Source organism: Doryrhamphus excisus, linkage group LG13 (genome assembly GCF_037039965.1).
Source record: "Doryrhamphus excisus strain RoL-2023G ecotype Guam linkage group LG13, RoL_Dexc_Guam_v1.1, whole genome shotgun sequence".
NCBI lineage: Eukaryota > Metazoa > Chordata > Actinopteri > Syngnathiformes > Syngnathidae > Doryrhamphus > Doryrhamphus excisus.
The window spans coordinates 4171186-4194744 of record NC_136369.1 but is presented as its reverse complement, the minus strand read 5'-3'; the positions used below and the strand labels follow the sequence as shown (position 1 = coordinate 4194744).

The 23559-nt window shown below is 39.1% G+C and overlaps 1 protein-coding gene across 1 annotated transcript; it reads left to right on the top strand.

The window, feature by feature from the left end:
* The first annotated feature begins 12400 nt into the window (after positions 1 to 12400).
* On the top strand, positions 12401 to 15476 carry chst1 (carbohydrate (keratan sulfate Gal-6) sulfotransferase 1). Its single transcript, XM_058089700.2, has 2 exons — positions 12401 to 12709; positions 13777 to 15476. Exon 2 carries the CDS (start codon positions 13823 to 13825, stop codon positions 15098 to 15100), a length of 1278 nt encoding a protein of 425 aa, XP_057945683.2. The 5' UTR covers positions 12401 to 12709; positions 13777 to 13822; the 3' UTR covers positions 15101 to 15476.
* The last annotated feature ends 8083 nt before the right edge of the window (positions 15477 to 23559 follow it).

Here is a 23559-nt window from a genome sequence, read left to right as displayed (position 1 = left end):
ATAATATCATAAACCAGACATTCTGGTTTTGCATTAAAAGAAACCTTGTACATGAGTGAATGTTATGCTTAAATTGTCTGCGTTATTCTTCCTGCTCCATCTGATGTTGACTAATATCTGGAGGCTACATAGTTTTTGGCACGCTAATTGATTAAGGGCGCTAGATACGGATAAAGATGTCCCAATACCATCTGAAGCTTAGGTTAATCCTATGATAGAGTGGAGTTTGGATTGCATTAGCATTATTACGTTATCAGTGTTTTTTTGGGTTTTTTTTTTTTAGAAATTTTTGTTCAAGTGAAATCCTAATCCTAAAAATTCCAAACTAAATGAGCAAACTGAGGTATGGCTAAATAAGATTATACTGTATGTTACCTATAGGGTACCAATGTTAGTGATGGCAGATTAGGTTGGCCTCTGCTCCAACCATCACTACGTAGTACTACGTTGTAGTACTTAGTACTGTACCTGGACTCTGCCTTTGTTTCACGAAGTAATTGTCAGTTCACTTTTGTGGGACGGCTGTCTGATGGCCAGATGTTGCAGAGATTATGCCAGATGTTGTCAAGGCTTAAGTTAGTGGCTCAAAACATCATTGCCAGCTTTTTACAGCACGTCAAAACAAGATGGATCATACATGGTATCTTGGGTCCAGCATGCCGGCGACCCGAGTGAGGATAAGCGGCATAGAAAATGGATGGATGGATTGGTAGTTGGTATCTGGCATATTTTAGTGAAAGTCCAAGTTAAAAATAGTAGTAAAAATTTACTGTTCTGTACATTTTGTGGCTACATGTTGCATGAGTAAAAACCATAATCACCAAATTATGAACATTAATATACATTCGTCCCTCGCCACTTTGTGGTTTGAGTTTCTGTCAGGTTTATATATATATATATATATATATATATATTTGTTATAATACTGATTGTTATTTTAAAAAATATGAATGTTGAAGCAATATGCCGCAGCAAGACGGAGTGTGTGTGTGTGAATGAGAGGGATCCAAGTGGAAGAGTGAGGTTACAGGGAGAAGAGATACAGAAGGTGGAGACTTTTAAGTGCTTGGGGTCAACAGTTCAGAACAATGGAGATTGTGAAAAGGAGGTGAAGAAGCGTGTGCAGGCAGGATGGAAGGGGTGGAGAAAAGTGTCAGGAATGATGTGTGATAGAAGAGTTTGAGCTAAAATGAAAGGAAAGGTATACAAAACTGTGGTGAGACCAGCCATGTTGTTTGGTCTAGAGACAGTACCACTGAGGAAAAGACAGGAAGCAGAACTGGAGGTAGCAGAGATGAGGATGCTGAGGTTCTCATTGGGTGTGACCAGGATGGATAGGATCAGGGCCGAGAAAGAGGAGGAAGAAGCAATTTAATAATATGATTAATAATGTTTTTATTAATATTAACATTTTTGGCCTAAATTCAGCATTTTTAAGCATAAAAATGGCTAAATGAAATACAATACAATATACGACATTCAGAAGGCACATTCAAAGATGCTATGAATTATATCTCATATTCCACACTGGTTTTATTGTTTTTATTTATTTTTGTTTGTTTTCTGTCAGTGTCTTTTTTACTTTTAGCTGTATTTTTATTATTTGGCAGGTGGTTTTTTTACTCTTTGACTATATTGGGTAATACAAGTGTAAAGGTGACTATAGATGTGTTAGTTCATGTCTACTGGGCTCTAATATTTTAGATATTTTTTTTAGATTAAAAAAATGTTTTAACTATGAACACATTTGATTAATAAATAAGGTATTCTACCTCACAAAAATTCACTTATCACATTTGGCTCTGGAACCAATTAACTGCGATAAGCAAGGGACTTTGTTGTTATTGTGCAAGGTAGAAAAAGAAAATATAATAAGATACTTGATGCATATCAATCATGAGAGAATTTGACAGTCAACAACAACAACATGCCCTCAAAACAACACTCATACATTTAGCTGAACATCAGTGGTTTTGCAGGCACTGACGCTGCAGCCGCAGTCACCACTGAGCGCACTCAGACCTACTCGGTTGGGAATGGAGTTTTAGCCACATCCTCCTGCACCATGCCATGTCATTGATGCCGGTCTGCAGAAAGTAACCACTGAGCTCCACACCACAGCTTATAGTACTTAGTCCATTCCAACCCCAACCATAATTCCTGTTTCTAATCCTAAAACAACATTACTTATTTAGCAGGATCCAATTTGTATCCCAGTTGTGTGATTATCCACACCCCCGTAAGACAATGGGCTTACTGACAAAAATATAAATACACTATATGGTAGCATAAAGCTCTATTGTTTTGTGGCTGAATGGAATATATTATACACACACACACCACAATACCAAGGCTTTAATTTGTAGCAGAGTTTAACTGTAGTTAAATTGGACTTGATCCTTGCACCTTACAAATGGTCTGTCCTTTGTGAACACAATCTCCTAAAGCTAATACAAATGCACCACGTATGTTTACGTATCTGAGTATGTGTATACCTATGTACGTTCCCAAAGTTATTATGTTATCTTCGTGAATGCTGTAAAGCCATATATCAAATGCGTGAGCCCATACATATGGATGCTTGGGAAGTATGTGATATACGGTGTCTGTTTGATTAAAGAGACCTCTGACAAAGCAGCCAGTACAGCACAATGACAGACGAAGCGCTTTGGGTTTACACTGCATAAAGCTCATCCTGAGGGACCAGCATCTAGTTGGAATTTCAAGCAGCACCATTGCTGCGCGAGAGCTGGAGAGAGGCGAGCCTTTTCAGGTCACTTACATATTCAGTGAAGGGCAGGCAGATTGGGTACTTCTTGTTTGTGGTGAATACCAAACAGCTGCCCGGAACCTATTTTCCTCAACAGATCAGCTTGGGGGGGGGGGACAAAATTATGACCATCATGTAATTGTGGCAGACACTGGCTTTTTTCTTCTTTTTTTCTTAGAAATAAAGCAATTACTAACATACAGTGATTGCATTATCTGTAGTAATTTAATTTGGTGGCATTGTGATTAGAGAACCTAATTAAAAACAATTTTAATTAACTAATCGCTGCAACTGATCACATTAAATATGCACTGGCCAGATACTTCATTAGGAAGACCTGCATGATATAATGTCATTCAATTTAAAGACATTCTTTATTATTTGATTATTCAGTGAGCTGTTTGACTCCAAGAAAGGTCAATATGTTCCGGGTATCTGGTTCAACTCCAGTTTGACTTTTTGGCGTTTACTGATCAGGGGGCACAACATTTGCACTCACATTCACACCTATGGAATCATCAATACCAATATTACAATACCGATTACATATCGATACCAATATTATTGTTTTTCAATGACTTTCTGTCAGCCTCTCGTACCCCACCCCAGTCAGAGGGGCTGTGGTATGTTTCACTCACCGGAGGCGTACGTGTGTGGGCATCGTAGGACGCTTGTGCAGCCAACCCACTTCCTTTGCAAGATGGATGTATTGGCTTCCTCTGGTAGAACCAGATTATACAGCAGGAGAAGCCGCTCGCAGTGGACAGGTATCCGACATTAATCTGGGATACGCTATCCCGCCGTATGTCCATGGAGGTTGGTCGGGAGAAGCCACCCGCTGTGGCCGGGCAAGGGGCATTCATGTCGGATAAACTATCTTGCCTTGCGTCCACCGATTTCCTTGTATTCACTTCCAGGCCAGCACATCTGGAGGCGCTCCATGGGGGGGGGGCTCTCCTCCTGTTGTCTGTGCTTTGCTGTGCTGTTGTTGTACTAAATGGTGAATAAATAACATGTTTAGAGCTTACATAGTTGTTGGGTATTCTGCATCATTTGTTGGTAGTGTCTTATGTTAGTCTTAATCTACTTATTACATTGCTGTTTGATGTTTTAGCACTTTCTTTAAGAGTAAGAATGGGAAGTGGAATATTAATATCATATTCGGTGATGCTAGTGAGGTCATTATGAGCTCTGCTTGCTAAAGTAGGGTGGTAGTTCTTTCCCAGAGAGTGATAAAATACTAACTACAATTTACTACAATCACTGCAAATGCAATGTTTGTCCGACGTGCTCTGCATCGGTTTTCATCAAATGAATGATACTGATACTGATATCACACATTATCACATACTACAGTATTAATTGGCCCTGTACCCTAGAAACCGCCCATGAATGATACGGGAAAAGGCCGAAATGATACTGTGTCAAAGCCCAGGGAAGTGATACTGACAAATAGAGTTTAACCATGTCCAGTATCAGCCCCCGTAGCTGTCCACTCAGAGCGCGCTCTCTGGTATCGTGCCCGTGAAACAACCAATCAGAGAACAGCGCACAAGCGTGAACACACACTATAAATATTCCTAGTGCTTCTCCAGTCACCAAAAAACCCAAACTTGATTAATGGAACTTTAATTGTCAGACATTGATATGATAAATATTATTGATGAAATATTTTTGCAATTATTGTGTTTACACTGTTTAGATATAATACATGTAATAAACTGAACATTTTCTAGAAACAAAATGGTCTTTTGATTAAATAGTATGTGATAATAAGCTCATGATTAAATAGTATGTGATAATAAGATCATGATTAAATAGTATGTGATAATAAGATCATCACATGGTTTGTCTGGTATCAGGCCCAGATACCTGGCCTGATACCAGACAAACCATGTGATAACCTACAAATATCACATTGGTTGATATTATCGGACATCCCTTATTTTAATGCAAGAAATTTCACTTCCTACTTGGAGTTTTGGCAGTTAGTTTAGTTTTAATTTAATTTCTCCACATCTTTCCTTTTGGAGGTGCTTTTTTCTGATGTGTGCAGACTGCAACCGTGTTCCGGTAGTCTTTATCTTGCTTTCTGTGTCACTAAATAAATGAAGGTGCTGTTGCTCCACACCTCCTATGTTTGTTTATATGAGTGTTCAGAGCCTTTTTCTTATCGATTCATCATCATTCAGTGCTCATGTGTATATATATAATATATATATATATAATATATATCAACTATATCAAAATGTGACCATGCAACTAAAATTACTGAAATTAATGAACCAATTATGTTCAATATAAGTAGCAAATAAATATAAGACATATCATATTTATTTCCTTTAAACTCTAAAGTATATTGAGGTTTAATGGTTTTATTTACAAAAAAGACAAGCTAATATGCAACAACTAAAAAATTCATTTTTTGTGGGAGACCGGGGTTCAATTCCACCCTGGGCCATCTCTGTGTGGAGTTTGCATGTTCTCCCCGTGCATGCGTAGGTTTTCTCTGGGTACTCCGGTTTCCTCCCACATTGTCCATAGGTATGAATGTGAGTGTGAATGGTTGTTTGTCTATATGTGCCCTGTGATTGGCTGGCCACCAGTCCAGGATGTACCCCGCCTCTCACCCAAAGACAGCTGGGATAGGCTCCAGCACTCCCGTGACCCTTGTGAGGATAAGCGGTAGAAAATGAATGAATGAATGAACATTTTAACATGAATAAATATCTCAATGTTAGTTTCTTCTGGGCTGGGAAGGTTGATGCATATTCTTCACACATTTTGCTCACATAGAATTTTATCACATATTTTGGAAGCAATGGATTTGCTGTGATTTATTTAACTGTGCTTTGCGCCACTTAAAACTGCATTTTGGTGGTGAACTTTCACCACCATCCACAATCAGACATGAACACACATCGGTTTGTAATTTAGCCCGTGCGATTCCGAAATCAGGAAAAAAGCCAAAAGAAACAAACAGTTTGATTAGTTTTCCCTTCTGTGCCTTCGTTCCTGTTTCTATGCCACTTCCTGTGTTGTTCCATTCCGATTGTTCCAACCTTTTCATTACACACACCTGCCCCTAATGTGCCCATTGTCTATTTAATTCAGGTGCACACTTCTCCCCAGGCTGGAGCATTGTCAATTCTTTGTCACTTCTTTGTCATTTGTTAGCTCAGGTGCTGGTTGCCTGTGGCTGTACTTATTATTATTATTAATACTTATACATTTTTACCCGCACTTGGTCCTGCTCTCTGCATCCTGGGGTCACAACGCAACTCCACCATGCGGAACCGTGACATCTTTCCTTTTTGTGTGCATTCTAAAGGAACAAAAACAGTTGTTTGGAGATTCACTTATTTTGTGTATAAAGCCCTCTAACAAAACCTTTAAAAAACGTTTATTTATTATTTATTTATATAACATAACATGAATAATGACATTGTTATTGTAGGCGCTAACGCCGCAGAACTAGTTTTCTCATGTAGTGGCACAGCGTCTCTCTAACAGCACTTTAACCACAGCATGTCTGGTCACTACTGAGAGGTAACATTAGCTACTAAAAAAGTTCTTGCTTGGTTATCAATCATGCATTGCATATGTATCATAGAAGGTTGTGGCAATAACCTGAGAAGTTGGTCAAATTTGGGCATTGTTTGTGGACTTTGCATGTTCTCTCCGTGCTACCCAATATACGAGACATAACAGAAAATACGCCATTAACGGCATAAGACTTATAACGTGTGTTGCTGTACTTCATGGTGTTGTATTTGTAAAAGAAAATGTTATTTTCATATAAAACAACAATTTTTTGTGTTATTTTGTGAAATCATTATTTAGACATTTTGGCTACATTTGTGTGAAAGTGAAAGTTGTGCTTTAGCACCATTTCACAAAAAGCCCACCCTTGGCCATATCTGTGTGGAGTTTGCATGTTTTTCCCGTGCATGCGTGGGTTTTCTCCGGGTACTCCGGTTTCCTCCCCCATTCCAAAAACATGCTAGGTTAATTGGCAAAATTCTACACAAAATACTCCATTATGACAATGTGAAGAAAGATCCCAAGGATGATCAGTGGAAAAAAGATGCACCTGAGCTCAATTTTGAGCTTCATGGCAAAGGCTGTGAATACTTATGTAAATGTGATTTTTTTGTTTTCTATTTTTAATAAATTCAAAACATGTCAAAAAAACCTTTTTTCACATTGTCATAATGGAGTATTTTGTGTAGAGTTTTGAGGTAAGAGATTAATTTAATTCAGTTTGAAATGAGGCTGTAACATGACAAAATGTAGAAAAAGTGAAGCGCTGTGAATACTTTCCGGATGCACTGTATGAATGCGAGTGTGAATGGTTGTTTGACTATATGTGCCCTGTGATTAGCTGGCGACCAGTCCAGGGTGTACCCCGCCTCTCACGTGAAGACAGCTGGGATAGGCTCCAGCACCCCCGCGATCATTGTGAGGAAAAAGCGGTAGAAAATGAATGAATTTCACAAAAAGCCCTTTTTATCCCTTTTTTGGTGAGAACTGATACGTATGTATATATGAAACATCTAACTTACAGGATTACTAAAGAACAAAAAAAGGTTGAAACGATGAAAACATTTTTTTATATTAATCACAATTTTAAAATTAATTAAAGATGATTAATCTCCATTTAATCACCGTTTCTAATGTATTTTTGTCCAGAAAGATACATGACAGGACACAATTATTTATACTGGGTTTTTTTATGCTCCTTATGTTGTATATTTGTAATATAAGGTTGAAACAATGATGAAAAATGAGAGTCAAATTTTTGTTGGTGTCTTTTAGGGTGTTTGAGATGACGTTGTATTGGATAGTTGGATAGTTGAACCCATCTTTAACATTCCATTCATTGTAATGGCATACAATGGTTTACCTCATCATTAACTACAATCACAACCCTACATATATGTGGCATTAAATATTCATTCATTCTACCGCTTATGAGGGTCCGCGGGCGTGCTGGAGCCTATTCCCAGCTGTCTTCGGGCGAGAGGCGGGATACACTTTGGACTGGTCCAATCACAGGGCACATATATACACAAACAACCATTCACACTCACATTCATACCTATGGACAATTTGGAGTCGCCAATTAACCTAGCATGTTTTTGGAATGTGGGAGGAAACCGGAGTACCAGGAGAAAACCCACGCATGCACAGGGAGAACATGCAAACTCCACACAGAGATGGCAGACGGTGGAATCAAACTCGGGTTTCCTAGCTGTGAGATCTGCACAGTAACCACTCCACAGCCGTGCAGCCGGCATAAAACATGAAATAGAAAAAAACAAAAAAATGAAATGGCTAACACAATGATCGCACACTCGCACCAACTGGCCCTACCTAATAATGCAGTGAGAGACTATCATGCTGTAGCAGATGCTCGGCTTCTATGTGCTAGTGTGTCCCCTGACATGGCTCCCACCAGCTAGGTTCATTGACATCAATGCTCTAGGGACCCCCCATGGAATCAGAGCTTTCGCTGCTGCTTCATCAGCCTCCCTTTGGCACCGCTAGAAACACATGCATGGGCTTTCTTCCACGAGGCTCTGATGTCCCCCCAGCAACGTGAGGTATTATTCAGAAAAGGTTAAATGAAGGGGACTTTAATTGCATTACAATAGGAGTGTAATTGCATTAAAGGTTCTCTACATGTTAACGTATGTTAGAGAAGACTCTTCTCTAACATACTCTTCTTATCTGGGGAACCTTATGGTAATCACCTTCATTGACAAAGTGAGATAAATTTCCCAAATTACACAATTTATCAGTCATTAATAATGTGGAAAATATAAACCTCAGCCAATGTAAAATATGTATTCATGTTCCCATCCTTTAATTTTACAATATAGATGCAATGTGACTACCTTTCCTTTGGTACTATTCAAAGCGCACTGATTGACAGGTTGAAGATGTATCGCTTTGGATTGCTTATTTGAAGTACCATAAAACAAAAATGCCACGTGAGGACATCAAAAAGTTGAAGACAATGACACACAAAGTTAGACTGCAGAAAAAAAATTTTTGGAAAATACACTTGAGAATTAATCACGTCATGAACAGACACACACGTAAATGAATTAATCCAAACAAAACAGTAAAAGGAATTAGTTTTTTGGACATCACCATTAATTTAGGTATTATTAGAAACAAAACACTGCATGGTATGAATATGGTATCTTTTCAAAGCTACAAGATTAAGTCTGGTAATGGGAATACAATCTGCATTGTCTTGTCCTGTCTTGCCTTCAACTTAAATGGATATTGACTATTTTTACTTACTGGTCCTTCTGGTCCTTCTGGTCCTTCTGGTCCTTGCGTCGTGTGGAAGATGGGCCACCCACTAAAACGTGTAACCAAGCTACAGATTCCGATGGCGATGTGGCTTGGCACGATCACAGCACCCGAGGCGCTAAGTTCCCATCAAAGCCAATGAAAGTTTTTTTTTTTTTAATCAAATTAAAACAAGATAAAATAATACAAAATAAAGGGCTGTTAGATGATTTTCAAAAAAAATAGTTATATTAATCACAATTTTAAAATTAATTAAAGATGATTAATCACCATTTAATCACGGTTTCTAATGTATTTTTGTCCAGAAAGATACATGACAGGACACAATTATTTATACTGTATTTCTTTCTATTAACAGCTCCTAACAAACTGAAAATTGAATTTGAGCCAAAAGAAACCACACATGTATTTGCATAACCCGAACCGCTTTCATAGGAGCAGAACAGCCACGAGGTGTTGCGTTCACACACCACTTATTTTCAGTCCAGTTTCAGATGTCCGAGCATACCACACGATGAGCAAGGGCTGCTAGTGCTCATCGATGATGAGCAGACAAAATATGTGTTTGTGAGTTAAAGATACATACAGTATATGGTTTTGGAATTCAACTGCTGTTGATGTGTTCAGGTCAGAGTGTTACCCTCTGCAGTGGCGCGCCATTGTCTGCCATTATAACAGAGAGGTGTGGCTTGACATGATGTGCAGGGACATTAATGGTAATGGTAATGGTAATGGTTTTATTTCATTTGAACATGCATCAGATTACAATTGAGTGCATCCCATAATCAGTTCACAGTTCCACATGTCCAAAAGGAGTAGGAAGAAGCAAGGCTTATTAAATCCTACCCCTCCATCTGGTACTTTTACAATCAGTAACTGTTACATTTGTTCACTTCCTGCTTTCATAATACAGTTTAAGGTTTTTTTGTTTTTTTTTAATAATGTACCTCGTACCGAAGTACGAGGTGATATGAACATCCAATGACATAATGGGTACCATAGTAAGTGTCAATATAGTGATATATATAGCACATCATGACTGGTTCAAGACTCTTCATCCTTGTATTTAGCAAACATCAACTGCTTGTATTGTTTCTTGAATTGGCTCATCGTTGTGCATTGTTTGAGGTCCTTACTCAATCCATTCCATAGTTTGATTCCACATACTGAAATGCAATGGCTTTTTAACATAGTCCTAGCATAAGAGATCATATTTCCCCTCTCTTGTAGAGAAGTATTGGATGACATTTTTAGGTAATTGGTTATTTTTAGACTTATGCATTATTTTAGCTGTTTGAAGATGAACTATATCAGCAACTTTAAGTATTTGTGATTTTAGAAATAAAGAGTTAGTATGTTCTCTGTAGGCGGCATTATGAATTATCCTTACTGACCTTTTTTGCAGTACATTTAGCGAGTGAAGATTGCTTTTATAGTTATTAGCCCATATTTCCACACAATTAGTAAGATATGGTAGAACCAGAGAGCAATAAAGAGTGTGGAGTGATTTCTGATTGAGAACAAATTTTGCTTTGTTCAATAGTGAAATATTTCTGGCCACCTTATGTTGTATATTTGTAATATGAGGTTTCCAGCTCATATTTTCATCTAATGTAATCCCCAGAAAAATTAAAAATGTTAACGTAATGAATGAAATGAATGAGTTACTACCCTTTAACATGAGGGATGAGCGAGTACACCACTATCTGTATCTCTATGTTCACCCATCAACATTATCTGTATTCGTATACTTAATCGGAAGTGGATGTGGGTCAGAGCTTAAAGCTGTATTACTCTTTGTGAATTTATTAAGACTAATCTGTTATACATGTCAATCATAGGGGAAATTGTTGTTTTAGTTGACTATTGGTCATGATTCTTAAATAACATCTGATGAGACAAATAGTTTAAAAACAGCGGTGACCAAACTTCCACTGAGGACCACATACTGATACTTCACATACTGTTGGGGCCACTTTTGGTATTTGACATTTTGTAAACCAACATTACACGTTTTAGATTTAAAGGAAAAAAATCCTCCATTTGAAACTTTGTGTTATAGAGGGCAAAGTGAATTATTATGAACTTTTTCTGCATACATTTTTGGTGATTTAAAAGTTTTGTTTAAATACTTTAAAAATACTATATTTTTGAGACCCTTGGTACTGATAATTATTGGACGTCCCTAATAAGAACTTTTTTCCAACCAAATTTTCTAAAAGTGTCATTTTTATTGTTTCTCATGATATTGTGACCAAACAGACAATTTAAAAAATATTAATTAATGTATTATTTATTTATTTATGCTTCTAAAATATATGTATTTCATCATTTTTATTGCAACTTTGTTGCAAAGTTTTTTCTTTCTTTGAAAGATTTGACTGATTACTGATTATTATAATTTTAATCTATTGATATTTTCACTAGGGCTGCATGGCGGTCAAGTGGTTACGCTCTCATAAATTGTGTAGTGTTTAATTATATTAATATAATTAATATAATATAACATAATATAATATAATAATTAAAATAATATAATTAATTATATTAAAAATATAAATAATTGTATTAAAAATACAATTAAACAGGGCCTTGGGCCCCTGGGCTGACCTTTGGACTCCCTCCATCCATCCATCCACTTTCTATGCTGCTTATCCTCACGAGGGTCACAAGACCATGCTGGAGCCTATCCCAGCTGTCTTCAGGCGAGAGGCGGGGTACACCCTGGACTGGTCGCCAGCCAATCACAGGGCACATATAGACAAACAACCATTCACACTCACATTCATACCTATGGACAATTTGGAGTCGCCAATTAACCGAGCATGTTTTTGGAATGTGGGAAAAAAAACGGAGTACCCGGAGAAAACCCACACATGCACGGGGAGAACATGCAAACTCCATACAGGGATGACCGAGGGTGGTGTTCATAATAATGAATATGATAATTATTTGAAATTTGTATTTAATTGGACAGGAGATATATAACAGGAGATATATATTTCAGTTGGACTAAAAATACATCAGCACCTTCTCACAATAAATGATTTAAAAGTACATGAGCACAAAGAAGTGGAAAGCGTGATGGGATGATGTTGACTCAATGTCATTGGATGGATGGGAAGGGAGGCGGGGGGGGGGGGGGGGGTAGTGTTATGTGGCAGGCGAGGACAGACCATGATGATGATGATGGTGTGTGTGTGTTCATGGGAAAGAGAGAGAGAGAGAGAGAGAGAGAGAGAGAGGCAGGTGGAAAGAAAGGGGAGGGGTCTGGGTGGTCCAGACAATCAGTCCTTGTGTCCCTCACACACAGGCATCATAAAAAGCAAGCAGGCTGGCAACCTTCTCTCTCTGGACTCCCTCACCGCCTGACTGCGTGATAATAACACCACAGCCTCTCCTCCTTTACCGCACTCTCTCTCTTTGCATCCGAAGCGAGTTTTCTGACGAATCCCGGTTGGACGACGCATCATATATTTTATCAGAGGATCAGTCCTGTGCCTTTATTTATTCTCCGTTCGAGGAGGTAGCGAACATTTGGCAACATTTATGAGGACTAAAGGCAGCCGCCGCGTACGGAACATCATGAGAACACTCCTGCTTACCAACAAGGTAAAAAAGATGAATTTAATCTGTATTAGCGAGGTGGATGGAGGATTTATCAGCACGCACGCACATTCAATGCAATATTAGTGAACACTTGCTGGCTGGGTGGGATGCGTTCAATTGTGCTATGCCGCCTTATCGCAGCATTACTGAGGATGACTCCATCTCACATCAGCTCATCAGCAAGCTCAACCTGTTCACTGCGAGCTGCATTACTGGATGTGGGCTTCATGTGGAGGAAATCTCAGCATCTTTTCTCCAAATGTAAACCATCAAGCTCTATTTCATTTCTATGTATAGACTGTGGAAACTGTGTGGAAAAACAAGCCAGATATTTGACTTAGGTTGTTTTTCAATATTTGCAATATAGCACAAGTTCAATAGACTCTATATTGAACTTGCAGCGACGCCAAATGTATTCTCTGTTGGACCTGACACATTTAATGCTGTCAAATGAGTGGATGATGAGAGGCTTTATTTATTGTACATCATCAAAGCTTCCTGCATGAAGGCACAAGCTCGTGATTCGCTGTTTTGGAAATGATTTTTTTTTTTTTTACTTGCAGCATCACTTCCCCTTGACGTGACATTGTTTGTGCAGATTTATTCTCTTATGCATACCCACCATAGTAGAGTAATTACACACTATAGTCAGAGCATCACGGTACTTTGGCACAGATGTGGAGTTGACAGAAAGTGAGGCTGCAAATTGAATTGTTAAAATATTCCATTTGTCTAATATCATACTTGGATGCTACATTAAAATAAAATATGTATATACATATATACGTATATATCTAAGCAACAAGAGGATGCAATTTTTTTCAGTTTCACGTTTTTATTTATGTACAGAATTCATATGTGTTCACTACATGCATTTTTGCTAATGCATGAAATAAAGTCCGCAAGTAATGAATTTTGTGTTCATTATTGAGTTATGTTCACTTCTAATTATCAGCATTAAAATGTCGGCTCCTATTCATTTTCTGCTCATTCACCGGGTCTAATTAAGAAAAACACAATATTATTAACACATTTTAAATCTTACTGTCCTGTGAATTGTGTGTTCCCAGGGTGGACCTGGCATGGACCCCTGTGTCTAAATGAAGTGGTTCCGCCATGCAATGTTCCTGGAAGGCAGTGATCCTGCTGGCCTTGGCCTCCATCGCCATCCAGTACACGGCCATCCGTACACTCACTTCCAAACCTTTCCAGTTGTGCACATTGCCCAGTCCGCAGAACTGCGGTCTGGGTGATCAAGAGACGGAATCTCCCTTTGAGCGGGGGTCAGCAGGTTGTGATGACTACCCTTATTTTTACGTTAATGCAACCCGTAAAACACACATCCTGGTTTTGGCCACCACTCGTAGCGGCTCCTCTTTTGTCGGCCAGCTTCTTAACCAACATCAAGAGGTTTTCTACCTGTTTGAGCCTCTTTATCACGTCCAGACAGCACTGATCCCCCGCCTGTCCCACAGCCACAACACTGCGGACCGCCGTGTGATGCTGGGCGCTAGTCGAGACCTCTTGCGAAGCTTGTATGGCTGCGACCTCTATTTCCTTGAGAGCTACATCAAACCAACACCGACAAACCACACCACGGACAAACTGTTTCGCCGTGGCGCGAGCCGAGCATTGTGCCAGCAACCTGTATGCGATGCCTTCGGCCCCGCCGATGTGAATGTGGACGAAGGGGATTGTGTTAAGAAATGTGCGCTGCTTAACATGACTGCGGCCACTGAGGCCTGCCGGGAGAAACAACATGTGGCCATCAAGATTGTCCGCGTACCAGAGATTGGGGATCTCCGCGCCTTGTTGGAGGATCCACGACTGAATATTAAAGTGATCCAACTTGTCAGAGACCCTCGTGGCATCCTATCATCCCGAATTGAGACCTTCAGAGATACATACAGACTGTGGCGTATCTGGAGGGCCACCGGGCGAAAGCCCTATAATCTTGACTTAAGTCAGCTCACTGTTGTCTGTGAAGACTACCGAAACTCTGTTTCAATGGGTCTGAGCCATCCATATTGGCTGAAGGGAAAATATATGTTGGTTCGCTATGAGGATTTAGCAAAAAATCCACTCCAAAAGACAAAAGAGATCTATGACTATCTGGGGCTGCCAATGGATAAAAGCGTGGAGGACTGGATACAAGCAAACACTCGAGGCAGCAATGAGCCATCAGCAAAACACAAGTTTGGTACGATACGGGACTCGGCAGCTAATGCAGAGAGTTGGCGCCTGAAACTGTCCTATGACATGGTAGAATACACACAGACTGTGTGTCAAAAGGTTCTCCATCAACTGGGATACAAAGCTGTGAGGTCAGTTGAGGAACTGAAAAACATGACTCTCTCACTGGTGCAGGACAAAACCTTTGCACCTTTTTTGTAACAAAGATAGTTCTCTACCGACTATTTTTGATATATTTATATGATTGTTGCCTTATTTCATTGGTTTTTCTTTCATTTTGACTCTTCAAATTTGCACTAAATGAGAATCTGAATGCACGAAGGGACCTGTGGATGATCCCCAAATGTTATGAACAGCACACAGTAAAACACAAAGTAATCAAACAAGCTAGTTTACAAATATGTCATTGATGTTTTCCCATGAAGCGACCAGGACATCGTCTTTATTCATTATGTGTATGCAAGTAGTTCCTTCATCAAAAGTTGTTGCCCTTCAAAAATGTCAGTTGGTAATTGGAATGGGTCATGTTTCTTTTACTAGGAATGACAAAAATGTGCAATAAACAGTGAATGTTGCAGTCAGTCTTTTGGCGTTTCTATCCAGACAGGGAAATGGATACATCTGTCAGATACAGTGCAGGAAAATGCGTAATTAGTGGGCTCTAAGTTAAAGTACCAGAAACCCAACGTAGGTCAAAAGTGTTTCATGAGAGGATTTATGACCGTCTGTGATAAACAAACACACTAATGGGAGGTAATTCGGAAATCTTCACCGAGTATTTAGAGATTAGGTGAATATTTTCAAGATTAATCGTGGCATTATGAATATTGATGGTGGTATTCATACAGGCTTTAATCCAAATTGACGCAATCTGATGAAGCACTATGTTTATTTTTGGTCTCGGAATGTCTACATCGAATCAGGCTGGGTAAACACTGCAGGCTATGATGCCCAATTCACCAGTTCCTTTCTTTTGGTAACAATTGATCTTTTCATGTAGTCGTGCACATTAACAAAAACATATGTTGTGTTTGTAATGTGAACGGAATTCGTACGTAAGTTACACCAATGGTCTGGCAAGTGCATTTATGACAATTTGAAGGGACATTTTTCTTAACCACATAATTTTGGCCGCTTGAGACATCTATCTCAAAGAGCGTTGACGTCCACTTCACTGACAAAAAAGAACTTTTGCCTCCATCTGCGAGTCCCTTTCCCCAAATTTTGCATGGCTTTCGATGATGGCTGTATGTGACCCAAACGTTCAAACGTCAAAGACGAAAGAGACCTGTGTTGGACTTTTGTCACAAATTCACAATCTCCTTTGTTTTCAGTAAAAACATGCAAGGTTGAAGAAAAATCAACTCCCTCAAAATAAGCTCTCAATTTCTTGTTTATTAGCAAATATAAAGACTCAGGAAAACATAAACAGTTAATTGAATATAGCTTTTTATGAACTGATGTGTCGCTGTTTTCCAACATGATTTTCTGACAAATCCCTTTGCAAAACCAATTTTTTCGAACAGTGTGACGCCTTTCTCCATCACAGCATTGCCTCACATCTAAAACAAGTATGAGACTAATGAGTCTTCATCATCTGAGAGAAATCTTTTGATCTTTCAATCTGCAGCAGTGATGCTGTTGAACCTTGCAATGTTAGAAGGGAAAAGGTCAAACCCTCAATACTGTTCATCTAGTCATGTTGTATCTGTCTTGTTACGTAAGAGAATCCGGAATTCAGGGGGCAGCAGCCAGGACATGATCCAATATACATGTGTTGGTTTGTTGGATCCTAAATTAAGTCCAGCTTTAACCACATTTATTGCAGCACATCTTTTAAAATAAGGCGATTTGTTTATTTCCATTTCTAGACTTACAACGTTCTACTGGACGAGTGTAAAGACCTGCTTAAACAATCTGTTTTTTGGGGGGGATTTGTTGCCAAAATGCAAGGTTTCAGCATGATGAGCTGCACACTTCTGTGTGTGAAATCTACAGAAAAACAGGTATGTGTTCAGAAATGCAATGAAATTCAATAAATGTATGATTGGAGGAGCATTTATTGGAAACTTTCACTCATTTTCTCGTAACAAAAGAAAAAAGAAAATCTAAACACACGGTCTTTTCTTCCCCCAGTAAATGTAAAAGGTAAACATTATATTAATAACAGTACTGACAGACAACAAAACTCAATGGATTTAATACAATTTTGAATTTAATGTTTGATCTTCTAATTAGCTTTACATTTACTTAAAAGAAAATAAATTATGTTAATCCTGCCATACTTTTGTTTTGAAACTTAGTTTGCACTGAGCAGAAAGTCACTAAGTAAAATAGAAATATGAATTAATTTTCAAATAAATGGCTATTCATGGTGCGTGATGCCCAAAATAAACCTTCTGAATGATTGCTCATCAGTATTGGTGGCCCAGCGTCCATTGAGATGCAGAGCACAAACCTTTTGATCCTCCTCAGCGTTGAAGCTGGCGGCAAGCTCGCTCTTCCTTCTGTTTTTTCCATAGTCCTCCCCTTTTTTGCTGCGAATCTCGAGGGATTCTTCTTTTGCTTTAGCCCTCATGCCGAGTTTTTTCACTTCACCTTTGAAATGACTGAATATGCTTCGAGGGCTGTGCGTTTTGAAACTGTTTATTTTGTAAAACTGGGATTATGTATATGATATTTGTGTGATCCTTGCTTTGCAATTATTACCAAATTACAACATTCTCATTTGGTAGTTTACTAACGGAAGCGACTAACATCTATTGATGATTCACTGTTCAGCTTTTTGGTTTCTGTGCTCCTGGATTGTCAGCCAAGCCCCTTGCCTGTCCATGTGTTCTACCCTGCTGTGGTTCATCCTGTCTTTGTCTTGTGTGCATGGGGGATATCATCCTTCCTGGCCTGCTTCTTCTGTTGGTTTTGCCTTTTCCTCGGGATCCTCAGAGTATTGAATCAGTTGCAACTGGACTGTTCGGTCGTAATGATGAGAGCTCAACGACTTGTTACGACAGCTCAAGTAGTCCTATATTGTTCAGATGTTTTTGATGTCCTTTCTATGAGCTGTCCTATCTAGTATTTGAGTATGAACTGGTGAAGCCTGCTCACATGAGAGGCACATCATAATTTAGTATTAAATTAAAATTAAATTAAATTCATTCATTTTCTACCGCTTTTCCTCACAAGGGTCGCAGGGGTTGCTGGAGCCTATCCCAGCTGTCTTTGAGTGAGAGGCGGGGTACCTTGGACTGGTCGCCAGCCAATCACAGGGCACATATAGGCAAACAACCATTCACACTCACATTCATACCTATGGACAATTTGGAGTCGACAATTAACCTAGCATGTTTTTGGAATGTGGGAGGAAACCGGAGTACCCGGAGAAAACCCACGCATGCACGGGGAGAACATGCAAACTCCACACAGAGATGGCCGAGGGTGGAATTGAACCCTGGTCCTCCTAGCTGTGAGGTCTGCGCGCTAACCACTGGATCACCATGCCGCTTAAAATTAAATTTAAATAAATAAAATAAAATGTATGAATTTAATAACTATATCAAATTAAAACATACATTTTCTTATACAACCTGAACAGTACAGTAGCAGTCAATTCAATGCTGCATTCAAGTTTCTGCATTCAATTCCACAATACACAAGTTAAAAATATGGACAGGGAGGCGCAGCGGACGAGTGGTTAGCGCGCAGACCTCACAGCAAGGAGACCAGGGTTCAGTTCCACCCTTAGCCATCTCTGTGTGGAGTTTGCATGTTCTCCCCGTGCATGCTTGGGTTTTCTCCGGGTACTCCGGTTTCCTCCCACATTCCAAAAACATGCTAGGTTAATTGGTGACTCCAAATTGTCCATAGGTATGAATGTCAGTGTGAATGGTTCTGCCCTGTGATTGGCTGATGACCAGTTCACGGTGTACCCGCCTCTCAACTGGGATAGGCTCCAGCATGCCTGCGACCCCCGTCAGGATAAGCGGGAGAAAATGAATGAATGAATATGTACAATTTGCCTAAATAGTATTGTTTGTTTTTTAAATTAATAATTATCCGTATCCAACTAAACTGGCCACCAGTCCAGGGTGTACCCCGCCTCTCGCCCGAAGACAGCTTGGATAGGCTCCAGCACCCCCACGACCCTCGTGAGGAAAAAACGGTAGAAAATGAATGAATGAATGAAAATATGGACAAAAAAAGTGTAAACATCTGATACTTACTTATGGATGTTATGAATGGTTGTTTATTTCTACGGTTTATGTAGAAATAAATCAACCAATCCAAGGTGTACCCCCCCTCTTGCCCAAAGTCTGCTGGTATAGGCTCCTGTTGAAATGTGAAATTCAAACTTCCGCACCGTGTGTATATGCTACAACCACCATACACCATATACAATCTTCTTCATACCACACTCCATTTTGTTCCTAGAGTCCTGGGCTTCCCATTTACCCAGCTGATGTCAGGGGTAAGTCATTAATCCCTGGTAGACAGTCCAGCAACCCCCATCCCAAAGCCCCCCCCTCATGATGTAACCTTAATAAGCGGACCCTGGGTACTCCAAAAGAACAACAAATAAAGATCATGTCGTGGAGCTCAGAAGTGTCTTAGAAGTGTCTCGTGATGAAAATCTTTGATGGTGTCCAGCTGCAAAGAGACCAAAGGAGTTAGAAACCTGAAAAGCTTACTGAGCTGAACAAAGGCCACGTCCTGACATGTTATTGGCAAGTATATATAGTTTAATCTCTGCACATGTAACCTCTGGTAATCATTTGGTAGATTGCCCTGAATGTGAATTGAACAGAACAATCAATTCAATCAATTCATATAAAAATCATAACGTCGCTGGGTTCAAGTGTCCTGCTGATGTTGGCCAAGTTGCCATTTAGATTGCTGGATAAACGGCAGTGGGGGGATGGACCATCTGAGCTTTGCCAGAGGTGGTATGGGAAGCTTAATTGAAGTTGTCAGCAGGTCATTGTAAGAGAGGCATAACAATCAGGTCATTAGTAAGAAATCCAGGAAATCATAGTCGGTTTAATGGCCGAGCAGCTTGGAGTTCACGTTTTCAAAAGCGGAATATTCCCTCTAATATGCAAACTATAGCATTTCTCCTTTAGGGAAGATTATATATGTGACATTGTAACTTCAATTTCTGCTTGGTACTGCACTCTAGTGTCATCTGTTAATGCAATGCATTATTTGCGCTTACTCTTTGTCTTGAATACAGGTGGTCCTCGGGGTATGGCGACCCCATAAATAAATTAAAAACCTGATTTCAGTCCTAAATATGGGACATGCACTGTATGCTCAATATTGGCTGCGTTAAGGATGAAGATTGAATTGCAACATCTACCTGGGCGTTGTAAGGATGAAGAGGAGGTCCCTTTTCTTGCAAGATCAAAAGAGGCTACTGTTGGCTCAACATGACAAAACATCAGCAAACTCAACTGTCCTCACAGTTCAGTGTCGGAAATCACAAAACTCACAAAACACTAAATTTAACAACCAGGTTGCTACAATATCCTAGAACATGTTGAAGGATCCAGTCATATGAAAGTGACAGTAATAACTCAACATTGTAGTGTTTTGTGTTTTTTCTATATTTTTAAATAATTGTTTCAATTCATTCTTGTATTTTGTGTTTTTATTACTGTATTGTATCTTTTATTAAGTGTTATATGGTGAAATATTATATTTAATTAACTTTGCACATTTTAAGAAATGTGAATGTTTTTACATCGAAAGAAAGAACAATAACAGTGATACAGTAATCCCTCATTTATCGCAATTAGCATGTTGGCCACACAGTCAGATCTGGAAGACCTGGGTTCGATTCTCCGCTTGGGTATGTATGCATGCATGGGTTTTGTCTGGGTACTCCAGTTTCCTCCCAAAATGTTAGGTTAATTGGTGAATCTAAATCGTCTAAATTTCGTAGGTATGAATGTGGGTGTGAATGATTGTTTGCCCTGTGATTGGCTGGCAACCAGTCCAGGGTGTACAGCACCTCTTACCGAAGAAAGCTGGGATAGGCTCCAGCATACCCGCGACCCTAGTGAGGAGAAGCGGCATAGAAATGGATGTATGTTTCAAGAACTGACCGTGATAAGTAAATTTTCTGCAAAGTAGGAAACACATTGACTGTATTAGGCATAAATAAGACTCACACGTTAAAAATGGGAAAGTTCATTGTTGTTTTTTCTGGGTAATTCCTGCGTTGGCTATTAGTCCCATCAATGTAATGTAATGGCAGCTGAACGACACCACATCAGGATGGCTGCAAATTAGTCAGCCTTTTTATGTGATAGAGACACAGAGCACTGTCTTTCAGGCAGATGCTGAAAAAAACACAACATGAACACTTTCCACTTATTTTCTTTTATAGACTTATTTCCTAAAAGCTCCATCTCACCAAGTGTGCAGAATGTCACGAGCAAAGAACAATATAATCGCTACAGTAACTTTACGCACATCTTGTGACCAGTGTAGAAAACAACATATCACATCTTTAACTGCGACTTCTGAATGCCTTATATTTGTTTTGTCCTTCATTTTGCCATTTTCATGCTTGAAAATTGATAATTAATGGCAAGAATATGCCTATTTTTGACTCATCATTTACCGTCAATCATCAAGGTTGTTCCGTTATGGTTTACATTTAAAATAAAATTTGTCATCATCTCGTCACTCTATGCTTTTCTGCATATAAAGCAAATTGGAGCTGTGCGGTATGATAGTGGACACTTCTGCAATAATAATAATAACATGTCAACATCATTGGGTTATGTTAACATTTCAAAATTGTCCAAGTGGGAGAGTCGATATTCACTGGGTAGCAATAACATTTTCTATATTTACATATTGTGCTCTACAGCGAGCAAGAACAGATTTTCCGATGAGAAACATGGCACAATGTCCTTTCAAATTGGGAGCGACAGCTGCTACTGGCAAGCATAGGTCACTCGCTCGTGTACAGCCTACCATACACACACGCAATCACACTGAGGAAGCATTGGCGGTTTATGCCCATGTGTGTAGGTGAAGAGGAGAGACTATGCGTGCAAAAACACACATGTGTACACGTGCATGCATCATGACACAGGCCGGGCAGTGGTGCTCACGTCACTGTGGTCAGCTGCAGCTCTCTTTGCTTTTCTGCTGCTGCTCAAATTCTCCCCTCGGCAGGCCTGCAACACTCAAATGAGATTAGTGGACACATACACAGGCAGACAAGTATGAGAAGCCACGAGCTAACAGTCAGCCTGGAAAAATAAGCAAGCAGTTTGAATTAGTGCAATGATTCTGATTCATGAAGTATAATTTTGCATAGTGATGATACTATGACTGCTGAAGGTTTAGACACCACTACAATTTATTTGAAATAAAACACTGAAAATTATAGTTAAAATTATCATTTGCAAGAATCGAATACTACTATTTGAATACTACTTTTGTAGTTGGAGCATAGAAATTCTGTTTACGAATTTCTAAACACTGTTTTTTTTTATCATTATTAGAACCCTGTAGACATGAAATAACACCTCTAGAATCACATTTACACCCGTATTATTCGGTCTGTCGAAATGGCGGTAACTGATTTAATTTATTCAATTAAATGACTTCTTTTGGGGGGGGGTGTAATTAACTCATACCCATCATGGATGACAGATTGAAGCACAGTGTAGCTACTACTACTACTACTACTACTACTACTACTACTACTACTACTACTACTAATAATAATAATAATAATAATAATCCTTTCCTGTCTTTCTTGCAATAATATACAGTAAAAATTGACATTTCAGACATAGTTTCAAATGGTGATTAATCATGATTAATTTGAAAACTGTTATTAATCGGATTAAAACTGTTAATCATTTGACAGCCCTAGTTGTTTCTAGTGTTCCTGTTGCGAGTTGATTCATCATGCTAGGTTAATTGGCGACTCCAAATTGTCCATAGGTATGAATGTGAGTGTGAATGGTTGTTTGTCTATATGTGCCCTGTGATTGGCTGATGACCAGTTCAGGGTGTACCCCGCCTTTCAACTGGGATAGGCTCCAACATGCCTGTCAGGATAAGCGGGAAGAAAATTAATGAATGAATATGTACAATTTGCCTAAATAATATTGTTTGTTTTTTTAATTAATAATTGTCTGTATCCAACTACATCATGATTTACTAATTAATATATTTCTGAAAATCCATGATAAACAGAAGCCGTAAAATTGGAGCTGTGATGTGGTGAGAAACTGAGTAAATACCATGTGGTAAGGGTTTTAAGGGTGCACTGAAGTTACTAGCGGTACGCCATCAAGTCGATCTTCCGTACATACAACATGAATCCCAGACTTATTACTGATTGGAAAAGCCTTCCTAAAGCTTTTTCTATGAAACTGGAAGCATGGAATTGTCCAAATGTGTTGGTAAAAATGAAGGATTAAATGTACTACAGTGGCTCATTACCTGATGGATGAATTCAGCGGCGTTATCCAAACAAACAGTCTTGTTGCAGTGTGAAGTTGTTGAAAAGTCCAACAAATGCACACTGGCAATGCCTGGTGTTTTCTAGACTCAAACATTACAATGTGCAATCATCCATGGAAAGAGAAAGTCGAACTACAGTATGGGTTAATGTTGGAATAATTCAAGCCAAA

Bases quoted from the DNA above. Each gene is read 5' to 3' on its own strand.
- chst1 (XM_058089700.2), top strand. From the start codon at position 13,823: ATGCAATGTTCCTGGAAGGCAGTGATCCTGCTGGCCTTGGCCTCCATC.